Here is an 18,249-nt window from a genome sequence, read left to right as displayed (position 1 = left end):
ATGAAGATGATTTTATGCCATTAATGAAGACATCTCGTCTTTTAAAAATTTGTAGTTACCCACTTAAGTCAGAAACCCGATGATAATATAATTAAAAATTAATCACAACTTGTCTATTTGTAGCATTCATGGAGGAAGATACAAATATGTGTTTTTAGTAGGTAACTCAAAAATCCCAATTTTTAAGTTACCTAGTTGAGGTACCCCACAATATCAAAGAATTATATTTTATCATTGAACTACGTGTTTATTTATTCTTCTTTCACAAAATATTGCAATTCAAAGGCCAGATAGAATAATATATAAACCAAAAGGCCGCACTATAAATTAATGCATTTGATGTAAATAATTACCTAATTTAATAATCAGTACATTCTTAGTTTTTCAATACAAATTATCATGTTCAATTTATCACATATCCTTTTTCATATTTCCAGTAGACATTACTTTCAGAATATCATCATATGACTTTTCCAAAGCTTCCACAAATTCCGAGCCAGTATTATTTTTACCTTTATAGCTTGTTATAACAGTTCCGAGTGCATTGTCCATTACATAATATCTGAAATCAAAATCAATAAATTGAATATTTGTTCAAAACCTACAACTTTAACATGCGACACACAGGTTCCCAAAGTGGGGGGTATCCGCACCAAGAGGGCAATCCTGACCCCGGGGGAAGTAGAGAGGCAATGAGATAATAATAATATAACCTTATAAAATACATATTGGAATATGAAAAATATATTTTTGATGTTCGAGATGATTTATTGATAAATATTTTATCATAAGTGCGCTCAATGTCAAAAAAGAACCTGACTGAAAATAGCTGACTGTGGGGATTTGCAGTTGCTGCTGACAAAAATAGAGCCAAATATAGAAAACAACAGGCTCATTCTGAAATTGTATTGCAAACCATTTATAATTGATGGCTGTATATCAAATTTATCTGTATGGTTAAGATTATTTCATAAATTGTATGTTAACAATTTAAGTACCTATCATTTATGGTACCATAGATCTGTACATAAACAATTCCATCTCATTTTCTATTTCATGTAAATTATTTTTAAAAAAGGGGGGGTGGCATAAAGTAACTTTTTTTCTGAAAAGGGGGCAGTGGGTCAAATAAGTTTGGGAACCTACGCGTTAGATTATAGAAAGAAAAAAAAACTTCTTAATAAAACAATAACAAAGCCACATTAATTACCCAATGCCAAATCCATCAGAACAAACAGGTCCAAATCCACCAGCCATAACTGAGGGTGATGACAGAGTACTGGTGCTGAGAATGGAAGTATTCAGTTTCTTGAACTCATTGTCAGTAAATATCCCGGGTGTAGGATTCCCTCTTTGTTCGGCCATATTCTTCAGAGCAAAAAGATGCCTATCAAAACCCTGACCCATGGCCGCCTCCTTTGTGAGCTGGTTGTGGGTGTTAGAACACTTAGTGATCATCTCATACAGCTGGTTTACCGGGGGAGGAGATGACAGATGGAGAGCATCACAAAATGCCTACAATGCAGTACAAAAAATAGATTGATTTTCAAAAACATCTGACTTCCGCACATATAGATGACATTTATTATAAATTAATTTGAAAATTATTCAGAAATGACTACTAATATTTTAAACAACACTGTAATTTTTTTTTTGTTTGTAAACACTAAATCGATCATGTGATTTATGTATGTTTATACCGAGAGATTGTAGTAATTTAATTCACCAGTGATATAATAAAAGTTAATTGTTCATTAATTTAAAAACATGGTATTTTAACTAACCTTAGTGCCAACAGTACATGGTCTCATAGTTTCTGTACGACCATGTTTAAACGCAGCTGTGCTGCATGATTCATAAGTTCCCACATATTTTCCCGTCATGAGGTGGTAAGCAGCCTGAAAATCAAATATTAATTTTCAAACTTCAGTTATCTATATATATATATAAAAGGCAATGTTCGAATGGTTCTCCTCGATGGACTCGATAACTACCGGACTGATTTACGTGCAGTTTTCAGATAAATATACATCTTTGCCACGAGAAGGTTTAAAGCTCATAAAATCTTCAATTCATTAAGTACAAAAAAAGTTAGAAGCGTAAATATTTTTTTTACAAAAAAATGGATGGATGTTATTTTTATCTGTATGAAAAAAGTTTGTTTTTGAATGTTTACAGAGAGCATTAGTTTTTTTATGGATCCCAATCAGATTATTTCATTGAATTTCTACCCGTTTATTTCATTTTACTGGATTTTTTATTATACTAAAATAATATCAACTGAGATTCTATACATATTTAAAAATCGCATTCCTAAGTGCATCCCTGAGCAGAGTTTGACATTCGCTAAAAGAGTTCTTTATTTGAAAATAATTTATTATTTTATGTTTTGGAATTCAAACATAAACAAGTACTTAGGTACCTACTTAAATTCAATTTTTAAATATCTACATATTACTTTTAAATTTGGAATTCAATCATAAACAACAAATGTTTTTTTTAGAATAACAACAACAAACTATCACGCCGCTTTCCGTAAGGGTAGGCAGAGAGGATAGAACGCCACAACACTCTATCTTTGCATTCAGATCTCGCTTCCTATACATTCATAGATCTTCTCATGCACGCGCGCCGATTATTCCGACTTTTGCCATATGTTTTTACATTACAGAATCATATCCCATTCCTATACCGCAATATATTTTTTTACAGATTTTAAATGTTACATTATGTTTTTTGTACATTAATGTAGGGACTATTATATTTATGTACTTTGCACACAGAAGAGAAAATAAATTTAGTGTACAAACTTTTTTTTGTATATCACAATATGGTTTACATACCACTTTAAAATTTTAAAAATCACTGTGATTTACCTGGAAACCGAGTTGCATGATAGAGTCTGGACTGAATTTGTAATTTTTACATGATTTTTTGCTAAGTTTCTCATAAATCAGGTAATCTACAGCAAGTGAAGAGTACCAATCTTTATATGTTTTCTTCGCCATTGTTATATTCTCTTTTAGTTTATCATCCAAATTAAAATCTGAAAAGATAAAGAATTACGTTTATAAGGAGTTGATTGAGAAATAAATAAGTACCTACTAAATTATTGTTTGAATTTTTCAACAGTACTGAATGTTACCTAAATTTAGTCTGAAGTATTTATGAAAACCAAATAAAATTTAAAAGTACAAACCCAATTTCTTAACAATATTTTCTACACCATCTTCATTGCACGGCGTGGATAATGAAGCAAATGGTTTAGTAGTAGTTTCTTTGTAAATATCTTGAAAATATCTCAACATTGCTACACCATCTCCCCAGGAGTGCTCAAAGTTCACACCGCTAACACCATCACCAGTTACTATTAAACTGAATGATTTATCGAACCACCTGAAATTAAAATCATCAATTTACAAGGTTGGTATATATAATTTTTACATTTTTTTTTTTTGCACCACAACAGGCCAGGAGGCCTAATTACAGTGGTGAATTACATCACAGAGTACCCAGGCTTGAGAAAAATCACATTTTAATTTTTGTGTTCTCACCGGGAATCGAACCCGGAACCTTCCGTGGGTGAGTCAAGCGTTTTGACCACTACACCACGGAGGCCGCCGTATCTATTTTGAGTACTACTGATTTATTATATTTAAATAAATTTCTAATCTTGATAGATATTCCAACAGAGATGATAAATGAAATCCAATACTTTTATATAATGTAATGTATTTATTTTTAGATAGTTAAACAAATAAAATTTGAACACCTAGTTATATCTTGACAATATATACAAAATTTATTTAAAAAACAAAACGTTATAAAATCTGAGCGCTTTTTGATGACAGTTCAAATGTACAAACATTTGGACATACAGAAAATATTATTATTGGTTTTGCCCCTGGGTAACATTTCATGACAAATACGCATTAACAATGAGTAAGAATATATAATTATTAGCCTAATTTTAAAGTACCGTGTGTATCATAATACAGTAAATAAGAACTTTTACCCAACACAAAATTGACATATCGAGCCACGATCGCCAAAACATTGTAACTGACAAAAACAATATTTTACAGAACATTTCTTCCTCGCAATGAACAAGGATTTGAGAATCAAACTCTGTTTAGACTATTTATTTTGTTGGTATCAATAAAATAAATATTCGTAACAAAACTCTTCGTAAAAAAAAAAAAAGTTTAAAATTTAGTTTTTGGCACAGTTCTACATATAAAGAATGTGTAAACTCTAAATAAATAAACATGAAGTCAACTAAGTACAGGTAAACGTCGTTTTGCGCCGGTTTGATTTACGCCGATTTACAATTACACCAGTTGGTGCCGGTGTGGGATTCCCCGGTTAAGCCGACACCAGACGACAGTAGGTGCCGCGATTCTAATAGCAGACACACTTTTACACATTGTTTTATTCTATCACTATGTACGCGAGCAGCCTATTGTGTGTGTGAAAGTATTTCCGAGTTAGTTTTCGTTTTTTTTTTAAGAAAAATAAAAAGGAATGATTATATTTTTTATTTTATTACCATTAAAATTAAAAGAATATTCAAAGATTTGTAGTTTATGCTATGATTCTGCAAGAAAGGAAGCAACAATCAAAGCAAATGAAATTGGATGCTTTTTTTAAAAAAGTGTGAGAACTTAATTTAGTACCGACAAACTGGTGAGTTTTTATTATAAAAAATTCGTGATTTATATAAACGAATTTGAACTGAATTTATTTTGAATATATATAGGATATGTTTTAAATAAACATGTTGGATTGTTCTTAGAATTTTTTCTTTTATTTTTTATCTTTCATTATATTTGTGTTCATTTTACGCCGGTGTCTCTCGGAACGGAACCCCGGCATAAAACAACGTTTACCTGTATATGACTTTTAATACTTACATTATTAAAAAATTGTACTGAAAAAACATTTTTAAATATAAAAGACTGATACTTTGGACATAGTGTAAAAACAATTCCTAATCATTTTACCGTGTAGTAGAGTATTTGGTTTATATTTTAGAAGCATTTTCCAAATTCAGATGAGAAAACAAAATATTGCAGATGGTTACAAATTTGAATATTTGCAATATTACCTATTGCAGCCATCTCCATGCAAGAAATTCCGTAGCATTTTGACTTTGTCTTCTCCCATTATGTCATCATCAAGGACCAAGTTGAAGAGGGCAGAATCAATGAGTTTAATGATTTTCTCATTTCCAATTTGCGACAAGTAGTGCCTCTGAGATCCCCAAACATCCCTGTCTTGAGTAGTCAGAATGCCGACTGGATATTCCACCGGTGGCCGCTGATCGTCTAGTATGTACTTCAAGCGAGACATTAACTGACGGGGCTCAACAAGGTTACCTATGTCGTTCAATGACATTATCATAATTAAAAATATATAAATTATAAAATAATACCAAATTATAAACAATGGCTTTTGTAAAATGTGTATTTCTACAAATAAATACATTTGACATTTTTAACCCCTAGCTAGAAGATATAAGAAAAAAAATCAAATGTGTATTTATGTTTAACCTTTTGTAGGGCAATTGAAAAAAGTGGTGACATATCTACCCACTTACATTAAAGCTGATATCTCCTTAATATTGGTGTGAATTTTAAATTTTATAGGTTTAAGCGGTGTACTATGAATCACAAATGACCAAAATGAGCCCCTTGGAGGGGTCATGAATAACGATGGAGTATGTGTAATATAAAACTGACAGTGGGAACATATACTATGTCAATTGATCCCTTGAAATTAATTTGCCCTATCTTTATACCCTTCGGTTAAGAATTTAAACTATTTATATTCTTAAAGATTTATGTATTCCTGATTTATTTGTTATTGTTTATTTATAAAAGCAGATTCATTCTTTGTAGATTCATTCTTTTTCAATCCCCTTTTTTCACTTTCTTAATTCGTTTGGGCATTATCAATTCCACATATTATTAATTTTTCCACCTTCTTATGGGAATCCTGCCAATCGATATTATTTTGTACACATAAAGTTACTATGAATAGTTTAGAAATTATGCACCAATACAGAGACTAATAAAATTAACGAAATATTGAATTATACTATCATCAATAGTTATCGTTTTACTTACCATCTTTATCTAAGACATCGAAAGTGTAAAAATGACCCCTTCTTTGTACTAAAATATGTTTACTTTGGTGGTCATTAACTATTCTGTCCATTCCCAGCTCTGGGATACGACTGGAACCAAATAATCCTGTGTATTGGCTCATATCCAATGGATAAGCTTTGAACGCAAACGCTCCATACCTGTAGATATTTTGCAAAACAAAGATATAGATTTTCATAATCACAATCATATCATTAAAATTAAAATAAATATTTGATTACCAAGATAATGAGGATGGCAGCATTCCGGTGACAGTCCGGAACAAATCAGTGTCGCTCTTTTTTGGGTTCATGTGATACACTTCCGGTTCCAGAATACTCGACCGTAAAGATAGCATAAATCTTAGTGAGGAAATTAGTAGATTTGTGGAACGTACAAGTTGGTTGTTGAAGTCTTTATTGGAATCATTATTAAATATTAGCGCCGGATTATAGTTGATGGGAAGTGGAATTCTCTCGCGCAAATACATATCAAACCAAGGCTTGGATATATAACTAGTATGCTTATTTTTCTTATCTTCGGTTCTTAGGGATTTGTCTAAATCCTGACCGATGCCGTTACAAAAGCTTTCCACTTGAGACTCTACATGCTGAAATGCTTCATCATTCAATAATGGTCGCTGGGCGGCCAAATACCTCTCACACGTCTGTTCTAATACTGGAATGGGCAACCGGGGAAGCGATTTTTGGAAATGCATCGTTGGCACCTTGCTCCGTTGCATAAATTGGTAGTCGGCATTCTTGAGAGTGGATTTACTACTTCCAAACCTGTTGCCATGTTTTATAAGTGCAATGTTTATCTGAAATGGTCTCACATTTCTCATGACTGACATGATAGTGCTGAAAATAAGGTTGGTCGGTTTAAGTTTAAATATTTTCAATAGATAAATTAAGACTACATTTATGTAATAAGAAAAAAAAACAGCAGTTGAATGCAGTTTATCAAAAGCAAAAGAACACTAAAAATACTAGCTACCTACCTTTTAAGTGTATTTTTGTCACGCCTCAATGGTTAACTAAGTGAGAATATATTTTTAATTATCACAATTACTCGGCAATTAATCATTAAAGAATCGCAATCATTTTAGATACGATCTTAGAAAATAAGATACTTAGAATTTGAAGTGTGCAAATACTTTGAATTTAAGTAAAAACTTTATCTTCAAACAAAAATATTTTCAACTGTTAAAATGTCGTTTCGAAGGAAGTTAGAAATTCTTTATTTTAATCAATAAAATAATACATTATATTGTGGACATACAGCAGAATAACTATTTTCAATTAATAATAATTGTTGTATAAGAGTATAATAATTTTCAATGCAACTAAGGAGCTGGTCTTGAGTAAATTAAAATCTGTGCTAATAAATGTATGAAAATTCAGATATATCAATATGAAAACCACTTGTAAAAAAAATACGCTACCACAAACACAATGGTTTGAGACAAGAAATAACTTTCTTACCTGTCAAAGTTCACGCAAAGATATTCTTGCGAGTTGGAAGATGGTTAATCTAAAATCTAGCACCGACAAATTCGACGTCTCGAGAAAAGTATTGAAAGTAGCGATGTGCATAATCTGTTGTGATATTCGAATAATAAGCTTTTTATATAATGTTCATAGTTAAATCGTCCGATATTTTATTTTTATTATTATTTTGAATAACTTACATACCCAAGTATCGCCTTTTCGTGAAAATCACCTCAATGGCACTGATATCGATTAATTTATTGTTCGTCTCATAGTGTAGTAAATGATTACCGTGCGTGAGGTTTACGGTTTTATTCCAGACAAAGTTAATATGAAATATTTAATTAGTTTAAAATAAAACACTTTGTAAATTTACCACGCAAGAGTTTAATACATTAAAACACGACTAGTTTCGGGTAATCAGTATTACCCATCCTCAGGTGTAAATATAAACTAAACTTAAATACATACACAGATTAATACTTAGGTACTTATAGGGTCGGGCGGAAGGGGGAAGGCAATGTATGGTGGAGGGGTGGGGTTTTTTTCATACGGTCATAAATAAAGGAATCATAATGAACAATTTAGAAAACATTTAAATATAAAAAAATAATAATCAGAGAAAACTTTAATTAATAATATTATATTTCAAAATGCATCACCCCTGCTATCAATATTCCCCATAATTAGAAAAACCCCACCCCTCCACCACACATTGCCTTCCCCCTTCCGCCCGACCCTATTAGTACCTAAGTATTAATCTGTGTATGTATTTAAGTTTAGTTTATATTTACACCTGAGGATGGGTAATACTGATTACCCGAAACTAGTCGTGTTTTGATGTATTAAACTCTTGTATGGTAAATTTACAAAGTGTTTTATTTTAAATTAATTCAAAATGTTTTTCCACAAAGTAAATGCTAAAACAATAAATCATGAAATATTTATTATATAGGGGTATTTCACTGTCTTTCTTAGTACTGGATTTTAACCTGAAGCTTAGATATCTTGCCTCCATGCAACGAAAATAAAATATTTGGTACGGATGGTGACAAAAATAAACTATTCAATTGTCACCGTGAAATTTTAAACTTCAATTACACCTTATTTTTCTTAATTTAATTTTTCGTTATTCGTCTTTCATTATATTTACCAATTAGCTAGCATAAAAAACTTGCGAACATAATGACGTATTATGTTATCCATATGGTATGTACCGTTTATTTTTTTTATCAATAACTGACTATTCTCGTAGCCGGTTATAGAAATCTTCTAATTATATTTGATATTTATCAGTCGGTTATGCACATCGCCAATAAAAAAATAGTCTGCGTTCATAAAAAATGCTCATCTGACGGTGCTATCCCCCAGTAAATTTTAATCATATTTTAAAATAATGTTTGGTAAAAAAAAATATAATTGTGTTTATAATTCACACCAATAATATTACGAGTTGGCAATATTTTGATCGACAATAATTATATCCCGCTTTTTCCCGGTATGCCATTTCTCAAAAAATGTTCTCTTGTGTATTTAGTATACGAATCAACAACGTTGCTTTCTTGAAGATCTTCTAAATATGTTATCATTATCGATAAGCAGCTCATAGCAGCTTCTTTGATAATTTTGTCATATGAAGATATCAGTCTTATCTAAAATTATAAAAGTTAAGATGTTGAAATATTTAAAATTTACATTGAATAAGCTTGAAATTTAATTTTATTACCATTACTTTGATGCCATCATTATTAACGGCACTCATTGGATCGTAAATCAATAAAGATTTCATGCTATCAAAGTGTATTAATTTTAATTCATTTTCATCAATTTCAAGTCTTTCCAGAAAAAATAATGACATATTATGTTTTTGAGACATTCTTTTAGCAACTATAAAATAAAACACATATAAAAGTCATTACTCAATCGATCCAAAAAATATTGTAGTTGAACTTATTGAAATTAAAATGATAGTTTTCATCTCAATGAAATTCTTGTGTGGCTGTGATGTCACACTAGTCGACATACGATACAAGACTAGAAATATATCTCTCTATTTTTTTTAAATCATGAATAAAAAAATTTATGATCTTCAAATGGGTATTTTCACTCCAGATTTGAAAAGTAAAATTTTTATAATTATGCTGGATATTAATACAAAAAATATTTAACTTTGGTATCCGAAGACAAATGTCCGCAAATACAGCAATACACCTGTATTAGAGAGAGCACGAAGATACAACACATTACAAGGAATACAGAGACACTGTTCTGGAGCCACCGCAGCCGGTATTGAGTAAAACAAATTCAGTCAGTTGTTGACAGTGATGGGGGACGCACGCGTGAATTATGAGTGGCAAATTTATACTTTTTTTTTTGCTATAACAAGGCTAAATTATGTTTATTTTATAAATTATGAAAAAAGGGATTATTAAACTGTGTGTCTCCATGTTTTTTTTTTCATAATGCCGGAGCTTTTGAATATTCCGTCTTTTGCTTGTAGTAACACGATGTTATATCACCGTTCGCAAACATATTATTGAACACAGTTTTTTACTTATATTGAAAGTAAAAGCGTAAAATTTATGTCGTCATATTTGTAAATAAATTATGTTGTAGAATAAAATGATTACGTTAGGTAGGTAAGGTTGTATATGCACTAAAGCTCGGGTTTCCTAGGACAGCGGTGCCCGTATTTTAACGGCCGTAGTGAACATTAACGCGGTTGACAGCCGTCGTAACGGTGACTAGAGAGTGGTATTCTATAAAAATGGTGTTGATAACACCGTTAAAAAATAAAACCACTCTCTAGTCACCACTACGACGGCTTTCCACCGCATCACCGTTCACTACGGCCGTTAAGATACGGGCACCGCTGTCCTAGGAAACCCTAGCTTTATGTAATATTAATATTCTTAAGAGTAGTATTATACTTACGCAATGGATTTTTGCACAAAACGTTTATCGTTTTAGCAGATTCAATTTGAAGGTCTTGAGAGTGTTCAATCAAAATATTTTTTAAATGATCAATTATTTCATCGTGTTCAATAATATCTAAACTGCCTTGGTAAAAATAAGCAAGATTTTTTAAAGTTATACAAGCTTTCGTTTTTATTATTATGACATTTGGATTTTTTTCATAATTTTCTTCATCGTTATAAGGCGTTAGCAAGTATGATATACTAGAATAAAAAAAAACAATACACTTCATTATCTTCTATTACCTATTCAAAATATTTTGCAATTTACTTTCAACGTATTATGTTTTGACGAAATAATAAATAAAAAGCTCAAATATTTTTTACCGATTAACGATTCCTCTGTCGATAAGAAATAACGCCTTTTCACTGTCATGGACCTGATTCATAAGATCTGTTAACCCCGGTATTAAAACTCCAAATAAATCGATACTTCTTAAGTCCTCAATCTAAGAAATTGTAATTACAATACAATTGACAAAAAATATATTATTTTATAATCCATGTAATTACAATGTAATTGCATTTTCTTGTTTCAAACGGTGATTCTAACTTACCTGTTTTTCTAAACCAGTTCTTCCGTAACCCCTTGTATGTTTGATAATATTCAAATCAAGTTGTTTGTCTTCCGGAGATAATGATTCATTTGAGTACATTGAAAATGATTCAAAACTTTTTTTGTTTATTTTTTCAAGAACTGAAAAGAAAAATGAATCGTAATCGTGCACTACTGCCACTGACGTATAATAAAAAGATTCCCACGTTACTCCCATACTAGCTATATCTAAAATAAATTAAATCAGCCCTCAACAATTTGAAAAACAAGGAATAATACATATCACGATAAACATGCTATCATTCATGTAAGGAAGTTATCAATATTTATTATGTGTACCCCACTCGTTACCGATGTAACCATAGAATTATAATATATGTACGATGCGAAACAAGCAGTTAAAACTTTGAAAAATGTATTATACTTAAAAAATAACTAATTAACATCTCATTCCATAAATTGCAATTGTGAATAGAATCATAAATCCGTCTGGTTTTTCAGTTGCAGTGCGACAAAATCACTCTTTAATCACACATGATGGCATATTTCTGCATAGCATTACGTCTGATCATAATGAAAGTCCATCAAAGGAGGCAATTATCCACGACTAGAAATGCATTTTTTCACGCCTGTAACGTGTCTATTTAATTAGTCATTGTAAAATAACATTTAGCCACTGACACATAATTACGTCATTGCATGTTGTACTGGATGTAACGATATCATATGTTTAAAAAATAAAAAAAATAATTACCCAAATTTACCATACTATTCACTTTTAATGGATTTATTTTGCACTTTTTCTGCAAAAATGAGTTTTTCGATGAAGACATCATTGTAAAAATAAATTTATTAAAAAATCTTAAACACTATTTTTTAAGTACTTTTAAAAAAAATTAAATTACAATTTGTGATTTTGTCTTAGATTCCACTTTTCAAATATTTGAGAGGTAAGTATCAATTTTGTCACTTTTACTTGGTACTTATTCTGCACTACATCAGAGCATAAATCAGGGGTAGTATTATAAATCTAATAACGGAGGTAGAGGAGAATGCAGTTTGGGTTTTTTTGTTTGCATTCAATTTGCTTCATTCATGGTAATGCCGATGATTGAACGTCAAATGATGAATAAAACTGTTTTGAAAAAATGCGGATTAGTCAATTCAATATAATTGAGTGTTTTGGATAATGCTTAAAGTCGTAACAATATTCCAAATCTAAACCATCATGTTTGATTTCACGTGGTCATATTTATTTGACGTTTAATTAAAAAAGTGTAAACACATGCAAAAATAAAAATCCCAAAATTATCCACTGTAGGGAGTAGAGAAAAATTAAAATACCACCCCTGAGCCCAAAAACCGTTTCGTCCAATTATGATAACCTTTCCGCACCTAATGGTACATAAGGCACTGCATTGGTACACCAATCGCAGCGTGTCTTGATTATTTTTGTAACATAAAGGTAAGGTGATCACGCTGCCCAAGTTCTTTTTTTTTCTTTATTTATTTATTTACAATTTTAAAAAACCCGTTAGGGTTACATTAGAAATTTAAAATTGTCTAGTCATTTTATGTCTCGTCTAGTCTAGTTAGCTCAGTCATCGTGTGCTTTTTCAGATTGATTTTAAAATTGTCTCCGGTAAAAGTTTTCAAGTAGTAAGGTAGGTCGTTGTAGTGTTTAAGTCTATTATGTAGTATTTAGATAATATGTTAAATAGACTATTTTGTAAATTTTACAAAAGACATTTGATTTGTTTTTTAAGTCCAATAAGTAAAGTCAGTAAGTGGCAATTGGCACTCCAAAAATGATGAAAATACTATTTACTAACGGAAAAAATAATAATTCTTTAGCTAGGTACATGGACGCGTAATAAGACAATGAACATGTTGGCATTCATACCTCAATTTTCTAAAAATGGTCTATTGAATATACAAGAACTAGGGCAGCGATCAGTCTTACGCTTCAGGTACCAGTCTAGGGACAATGAAATATTCTAGTGTAAAAGCACCATATCGGGAATCGAGCCCGAGACCTATGTCATGGTAGGCAAATGCGCTGACCATTCATGGGGCAAGAAGATTTTGTGAACTCATCTGCTTCTAAACGTTAACCTATTTTTGTGATTTTATCTTTACACATTTCATGTGATCTCTGCACTCTTTGCGCAAACTCTGCTGTCAACGTCAACTGTCATATTTGTTTATTTTCCGAGGGGTTTCTGATTCACATTGATAGATTTTATATACTGTTTTCCCACATGGATAATTTTAAATATTTATGTAGAGTTTGCCTCAAGAAGGGAGAAACTTCTATATACAGTAAATCAGCGTTAGGCGTATCGATAAGCGATCGTTTAATGGCATGCTCAACTATACATGCGAGTATTTTTTATTTACAATTTATACATTTTCTCACCATCATATAATTAATTTATAACAAGAGGTTTTTGATTTGTTCAGTATCCAGCTATTAAGTATTGCGACTGATAAATATATTATGGTTTCAGGTTGTTTTTAATGATGGATTACCACCTAATATCTGTTCCCCTTGTTTACTCGAACTGAATAATGCATACAATTTCAGAAAAAAATGCGAAATATCCGATGAAAAACTAAAGAAATATTTTGACCTTAGTTTAAAAACCGATATTTTGTGTTCTGTTGAGGTACAGTGAAAATGACATTAGTACTTTTAACATTATCTGATATTTAGATGAATTTGGCCGAAATGAAAAAGGGAAAATCGTACTTAAATTAATCCTACTTCATTTAAATTATTATTTCTTTTTAAGAAAGAAATTAAGAAATTTTAAAAGTAGATTTAAGTATTTGTTTACTGATGTAACAATGAATGTTGTTATAATTATTTATATGAAAAATGATGTAATAGTTATTATTTTCATGATGCATCCAATGAGGAAGTTCAGTGTTTTTAAAATTTTTATTTGTGAATGGACTATTAAACTACGCCAAAATGATTTTTTTTTGTATTGTATTGTCAGCGCTATGCTTTTTAAAAAGTTTTATGTGTTTAAAATTACTCCGCGAGTGACGTCTCAAGTTCTCTTCCGCTTCTTCTCGGTCAGTTCTGCCGATTGGTCCGTTAACTTACCGTAAACCGGAAATCTTGACGTCGTTGAAAGTAGTTAATTTTTATTGAAATATATTTTTTTAAATCGGACATTTTCTTGAAACTTTGCTGTACAATTTATTGTTCTAATTTTTCCGCACGTAAGAAATAATTTTTTTATTCAATTTCCTGTAGGGCTGAAGTTCCTCATTATGTATTTTGTTCTACTGAAAATTGAACTCTATAACTCTTTTTTATTATTAAAGGAGCAGGATACTATCTTGTCATTATAAATATTATTGTGTCAAATAATTACATGTTCTTAAAAAATATTTAAGGAAAGCCCATTGGATTCAGCGTCAGTTCTATGCGCAAGTAAAGATAAATGTGAGTAGGTTTAATTTGGTTTATAATGTTTGGAATAATTATGATGTTGTAACTTAGTTATTTGGTCTATTATTTTACTAATATATTTAAGTATTTTGTATTACCCGTTGGTGGGAGGAGTGCTCTCCTGAAACTATAGTTGTGTTCTTTTAATATAATAAACTTACATGAAGTGTTACAAAGTGAATGCTGACTCAATCAATAAAATAGTTATATGGTTAAAACTTGATCGTTTTAAAGTGCCCGTAGACCTATATTTGCCTCACATGTTTAATTATTATTAATTACCTTCTTAATACTTTTAGTTTTTTGCTGTGATGGATTTATTAAAAATATTACTTTTGAAAAAGATGAAAACGATTTTGAATCAGCCAGTTATGGTCCAACCCTGGAAATAAAACCTAAAAATGTATCTGCTAAAAAACAGCATAAAAATACTAACAAAAGAAAACATAAGGTCAAATTAAAAAGAAAAACAAATGATAATCTACTCAGAAAAACACGAACAGCAGGGAATAATTCCATTGCTTCAATCACTGAAGCAGACCTACGGTTTGTTTTTGTTTTTTAAAATTAATTATCCACTTGTTTTTTGTTGCAATAGTTTTTTTAACAATCTTTATTTTCAGATTTGGTTTTGAAAAACCCAAGGAAAGGGATAAAACTAAGAAACACATGTGCACAACATGTGGTAAAACATTCCTTTTTCATAGTAACCTATTAGACCATGAGCGCGTACATTCTGGAGATAAGCCATTTACTTGCAATGTTTGTGATCGAAGGTGGGAAATAAACTATTTTATACTTTAGTAAAAACAAAGGTTTAAAAAATGAAATACCACGTTATGTTTGATACTTTTTGTGAGTTTGTTTTAGCTGTTTTAAAATTTATTTGGATTAAATTCATCTAGTTGTGGCTCCATGATAGAGTTAAGCTATGGTTTGCTAGAAAGCGGTGCCATTATCTAGCTGCCTGCGGTGAGCCTAATAAGATGTCCAGAAATGTAAACTTAAAGAAAGCGTTGTCCTTATCTGGCAGTCGTAACAACTTATCTGTCAAAAAAATACGCTGGAATAAGCGCCCGTGATCTGTCATATTTTTCAGTAATCGTAATGTAGAAATCAATTACGTACAAATAATATCATTATAAATGTTCTCAGGTCAGGTTCTCGTCCCGAAGATCTGACATAAACTGCTGACGAACTGTCAGCAGTGGACGTCCGGGACGTCGAGAACCTGATGCCTTGTAAAGTAGGCAAGCGTAGTTAAGGCTCTCAGGGGGCATCCCCAGTATATGGCCTAGCCAACCGTATTGCCTTCGCTTGATAACGGTTGTCACCGGAGTTTGCTGCTTCCATTCTCTTATTACCTCATTCCCCACAAAGTCAAACCACCGCACACCCAAGAATCTTCTGAGACACCTATTCTCAAAACTCGGTATTTTGCTGTTTTGGGCCCTAGTGAGGTGCCACGATTCGCATCCATAGAGGAGAATAGGTGTTCTGCAGGCGTTATGTAGGTGGCATTTGAAATAGAAAAACAATATAATCATAGATGATAAATTTGTTTCTTGTAGCAAATAAACATTTTTACCGTCAAACGTGGTTTTTCCATGAAGAATTTTATTTTACAAGTACCTAAAACATATTTTCGCTAAATAGTAGACAAAATATTTTTTATTTTAACCTAAATTTTTTAAACGCGAAGTAAGTTCATCGAACTATTAATATGTTAGGAAAAGGATCCATAAAAAGAGTTTTTCTGGGCTATTATGCCATGTGTTGTTCGCCTTCTTCTCCAGGATAAACTTATTGTGCATCTGAATGGCCATGAAAGCCCAACAAGTTTAACAATGAACGCATTAATATAAAAAGCAATAAAAAAACATTAAAAAAAATAGTACTTTAACTAGGCAGAATAACAGTGTTTGACAAAATGCATAAAAAATACCGAAATGAAAATAATGGATGTTTTTTTGTTGATTGTAGTTTTGCTCAATCTGGTCACTTAATGATTCATAAAAGGACCCACTCTGGAGTCAAACCTTACCAGTGTGAAGTATGTCCCAGGTCTGTAAAAATTCATTATATTGCATGAGTATATGTCGCTAATCAAATAATCAAATCATTTTTTTGTTTTCACATTATCCTTCTATCAGTCAAATGTGCTTTTTTTATTTCTGCCACGGTTTCAGAGTAAATTAGATTATGTTTATAATTTTCAGGGCTTTCACAGTTTCACACGCACTAAAAAAACACTTAAGAATTCACACAGGAGAGCGACCATACTCGTGTTCCATGTGTGACAAGACCTTTGTAACTTCCTATCACCTTTCAAATCACTTTAAGAGGCATACAGGGGACAAGAAATTTAAGTGTGATTGGCCCGGTTGCCTGCAGGGGTTTGTTAACATATCAGAGATGAAAAGACACCGACAAAGACATGAAAAAGTGAAGGAATTACCAAAGGCGAAAACTGACACGTCTAAAAATTACGATGGACTTCCATCCATACCTATCATTGATCTACAACTGATTCCTTCAAACATCCCATCGAATATAAACGTTTACAATGAATTCAGAAGATGTTATGAATCGATGTATTAATACAAAATTATAATATATAAATAAAACAATAAACATATTTTTTAATGATTTATTAAATAATTACAAAAGAGTTTTTTTGTCATTCTTCGACCCACACACATGACAAGTCATCACATTTTCTTTGGAATTAGTATAATTTTATAAGCTTCCTAGTTAATTAATTAATTCCTAATAAGGAATTAATAAATGCAAGATTCAGATCTGTTATAGATTCAATAAAGCTGAGATTTGAAATTTTGCATAAAAACATTGCGCCGCAGACAGTAAAAATATAAATCATGTGGTTACAAATTATTGTAAAAATTTAAAAATTGATGAAAATATGATCTGTATACTTTTCAATAAAATGTATGTATTTATAAGTACATATCTGCATACATTAAACTGCTTAAAATCTAGTTTCAATACGTTCTGTTAAAAAAATGTTTATGTATTATTCAAGCGAGTAGCCATAGTAAAAAATAATTTATTGAGTTTTAATTTGATTTTGTAACAAAAAATTGCAAGGAATATGCACGTAATCATTTACTTCTTTTTATATAACTTCATTCAAAGAAAATATTCTAAATTAAATTATAAATATTTCATGCAGAGTTTCTCGAAGATATTTTTTAGTCATGCAATATTAGTATAATGCAATTCGTGGCCATTTAAAAATTTTAAGTCTTTGTTATAATCATTAAAATCCTGCTGATTGAGGGATACGGATAGTAAAATCTAGATATTGTGACCTTCATATTATGTCTATGAATTTTATTTGTACATTTATTTTTCTCATAGATGTATTTACATTTCTTACCATTAAAAATCGTATACAAAAAAAACTTTAAATTAAACCAACAAAATGGGAAACAGGATCAGTCAACTCAATATTTACATATGTAGTAGTAATATTCTAAATGTATAATGAGTTATCAAAAGAAAAGAGTAACGCGGTTATTCATGCTAACGACAATAATAAATACATATTAGTAATATAAATATATTTAAGCAATATCACCTGCTAATAACCGAG

The 18,249-nt window shown here is 30.9% G+C and overlaps 3 protein-coding genes across 7 annotated transcripts; 1 reads left to right on the top strand and 2 right to left on the bottom strand.

The window, feature by feature from the left end:
• Positions 1-226: 226 nt before the first annotated feature.
• Positions 227-9,215, bottom strand: CPT2 (Carnitine palmitoyltransferase 2). Of its 3 annotated transcripts, none has more exons than XM_088234181.1 (9): positions 9,075-9,215; positions 6,389-7,006; positions 6,129-6,307; positions 5,108-5,378; positions 3,200-3,396; positions 2,877-3,046; positions 1,785-1,898; positions 1,211-1,515; positions 227-562 (listed from the first exon to the last, which is right to left on the bottom strand). In XM_088234181.1, the coding sequence occupies exons 2-9, from the start codon at positions 6,997-6,999 to the stop codon at positions 412-414; spliced, it is 1,998 nt and encodes a 665-aa protein (XP_088090307.1). In that variant the 5' UTR covers positions 7,000-7,006; positions 9,075-9,215; the 3' UTR covers positions 227-411. The 3 variants fall into 3 exon arrangements, with proteins under 3 accessions (XP_088090307.1, XP_088090306.1, XP_088090305.1); XM_088234180.1 differs by lacking the exon at positions 9,075-9,215 and adding an exon at positions 7,631-8,064; XM_088234179.1 differs by lacking the exon at positions 9,075-9,215 and adding an exon at positions 7,147-7,635.
• LOC148276476 (uncharacterized) lies at positions 9,115-12,095 on the bottom strand. 2 transcript variants are annotated; one of them, XM_088234185.1, is made up of 6 exons: positions 11,922-12,095; positions 11,169-11,308; positions 10,939-11,060; positions 10,571-10,815; positions 9,369-9,523; positions 9,115-9,288 (listed from the first exon to the last, which is right to left on the bottom strand). In XM_088234185.1, the coding sequence occupies exons 1-6, from the start codon at positions 12,001-12,003 to the stop codon at positions 9,115-9,117; spliced, it is 918 nt and encodes a 305-aa protein (XP_088090311.1). In that variant the 5' UTR covers positions 12,004-12,095. The 2 variants fall into 2 exon arrangements, with proteins under 2 accessions (XP_088090311.1, XP_088090310.1); XM_088234184.1 differs by having other exon boundaries at positions 9,363-9,523; positions 11,922-12,094.
• Positions 12,096-13,328: 1,233 nt separating this feature from the next.
• LOC148276475 (uncharacterized) lies at positions 13,329-17,278 on the top strand. 2 transcript variants are annotated; one of them, XM_088234192.1, is made up of 7 exons: positions 13,329-13,548; positions 13,678-13,836; positions 14,579-14,627; positions 14,933-15,179; positions 15,257-15,409; positions 16,617-16,697; positions 16,853-17,276. In XM_088234192.1, the coding sequence occupies exons 1-7, from the start codon at positions 13,429-13,431 to the stop codon at positions 17,232-17,234; spliced, it is 1,191 nt and encodes a 396-aa protein (XP_088090318.1). In that variant the 5' UTR covers positions 13,329-13,428; the 3' UTR covers positions 17,235-17,276. The 2 variants fall into 2 exon arrangements, with proteins under 2 accessions (XP_088090318.1, XP_088090319.1); XM_088234193.1 differs by lacking the exon at positions 13,678-13,836 and having other exon boundaries at positions 16,853-17,278.
• Positions 17,279-18,249: the final 971 nt, after the last annotated feature.

This window comes from Micrasema longulum, unplaced genomic scaffold, assembly GCF_059751315.1.
Source record: "Micrasema longulum isolate JH-2025_06_02 unplaced genomic scaffold, ASM5975131v1 h1tg001212l, whole genome shotgun sequence".
In the NCBI taxonomy this organism is placed as follows: Eukaryota; Metazoa; Arthropoda; class Insecta; order Trichoptera; family Brachycentridae; genus Micrasema; species Micrasema longulum.
This window is presented reverse-complemented; position numbering and strand designations above follow the sequence as displayed.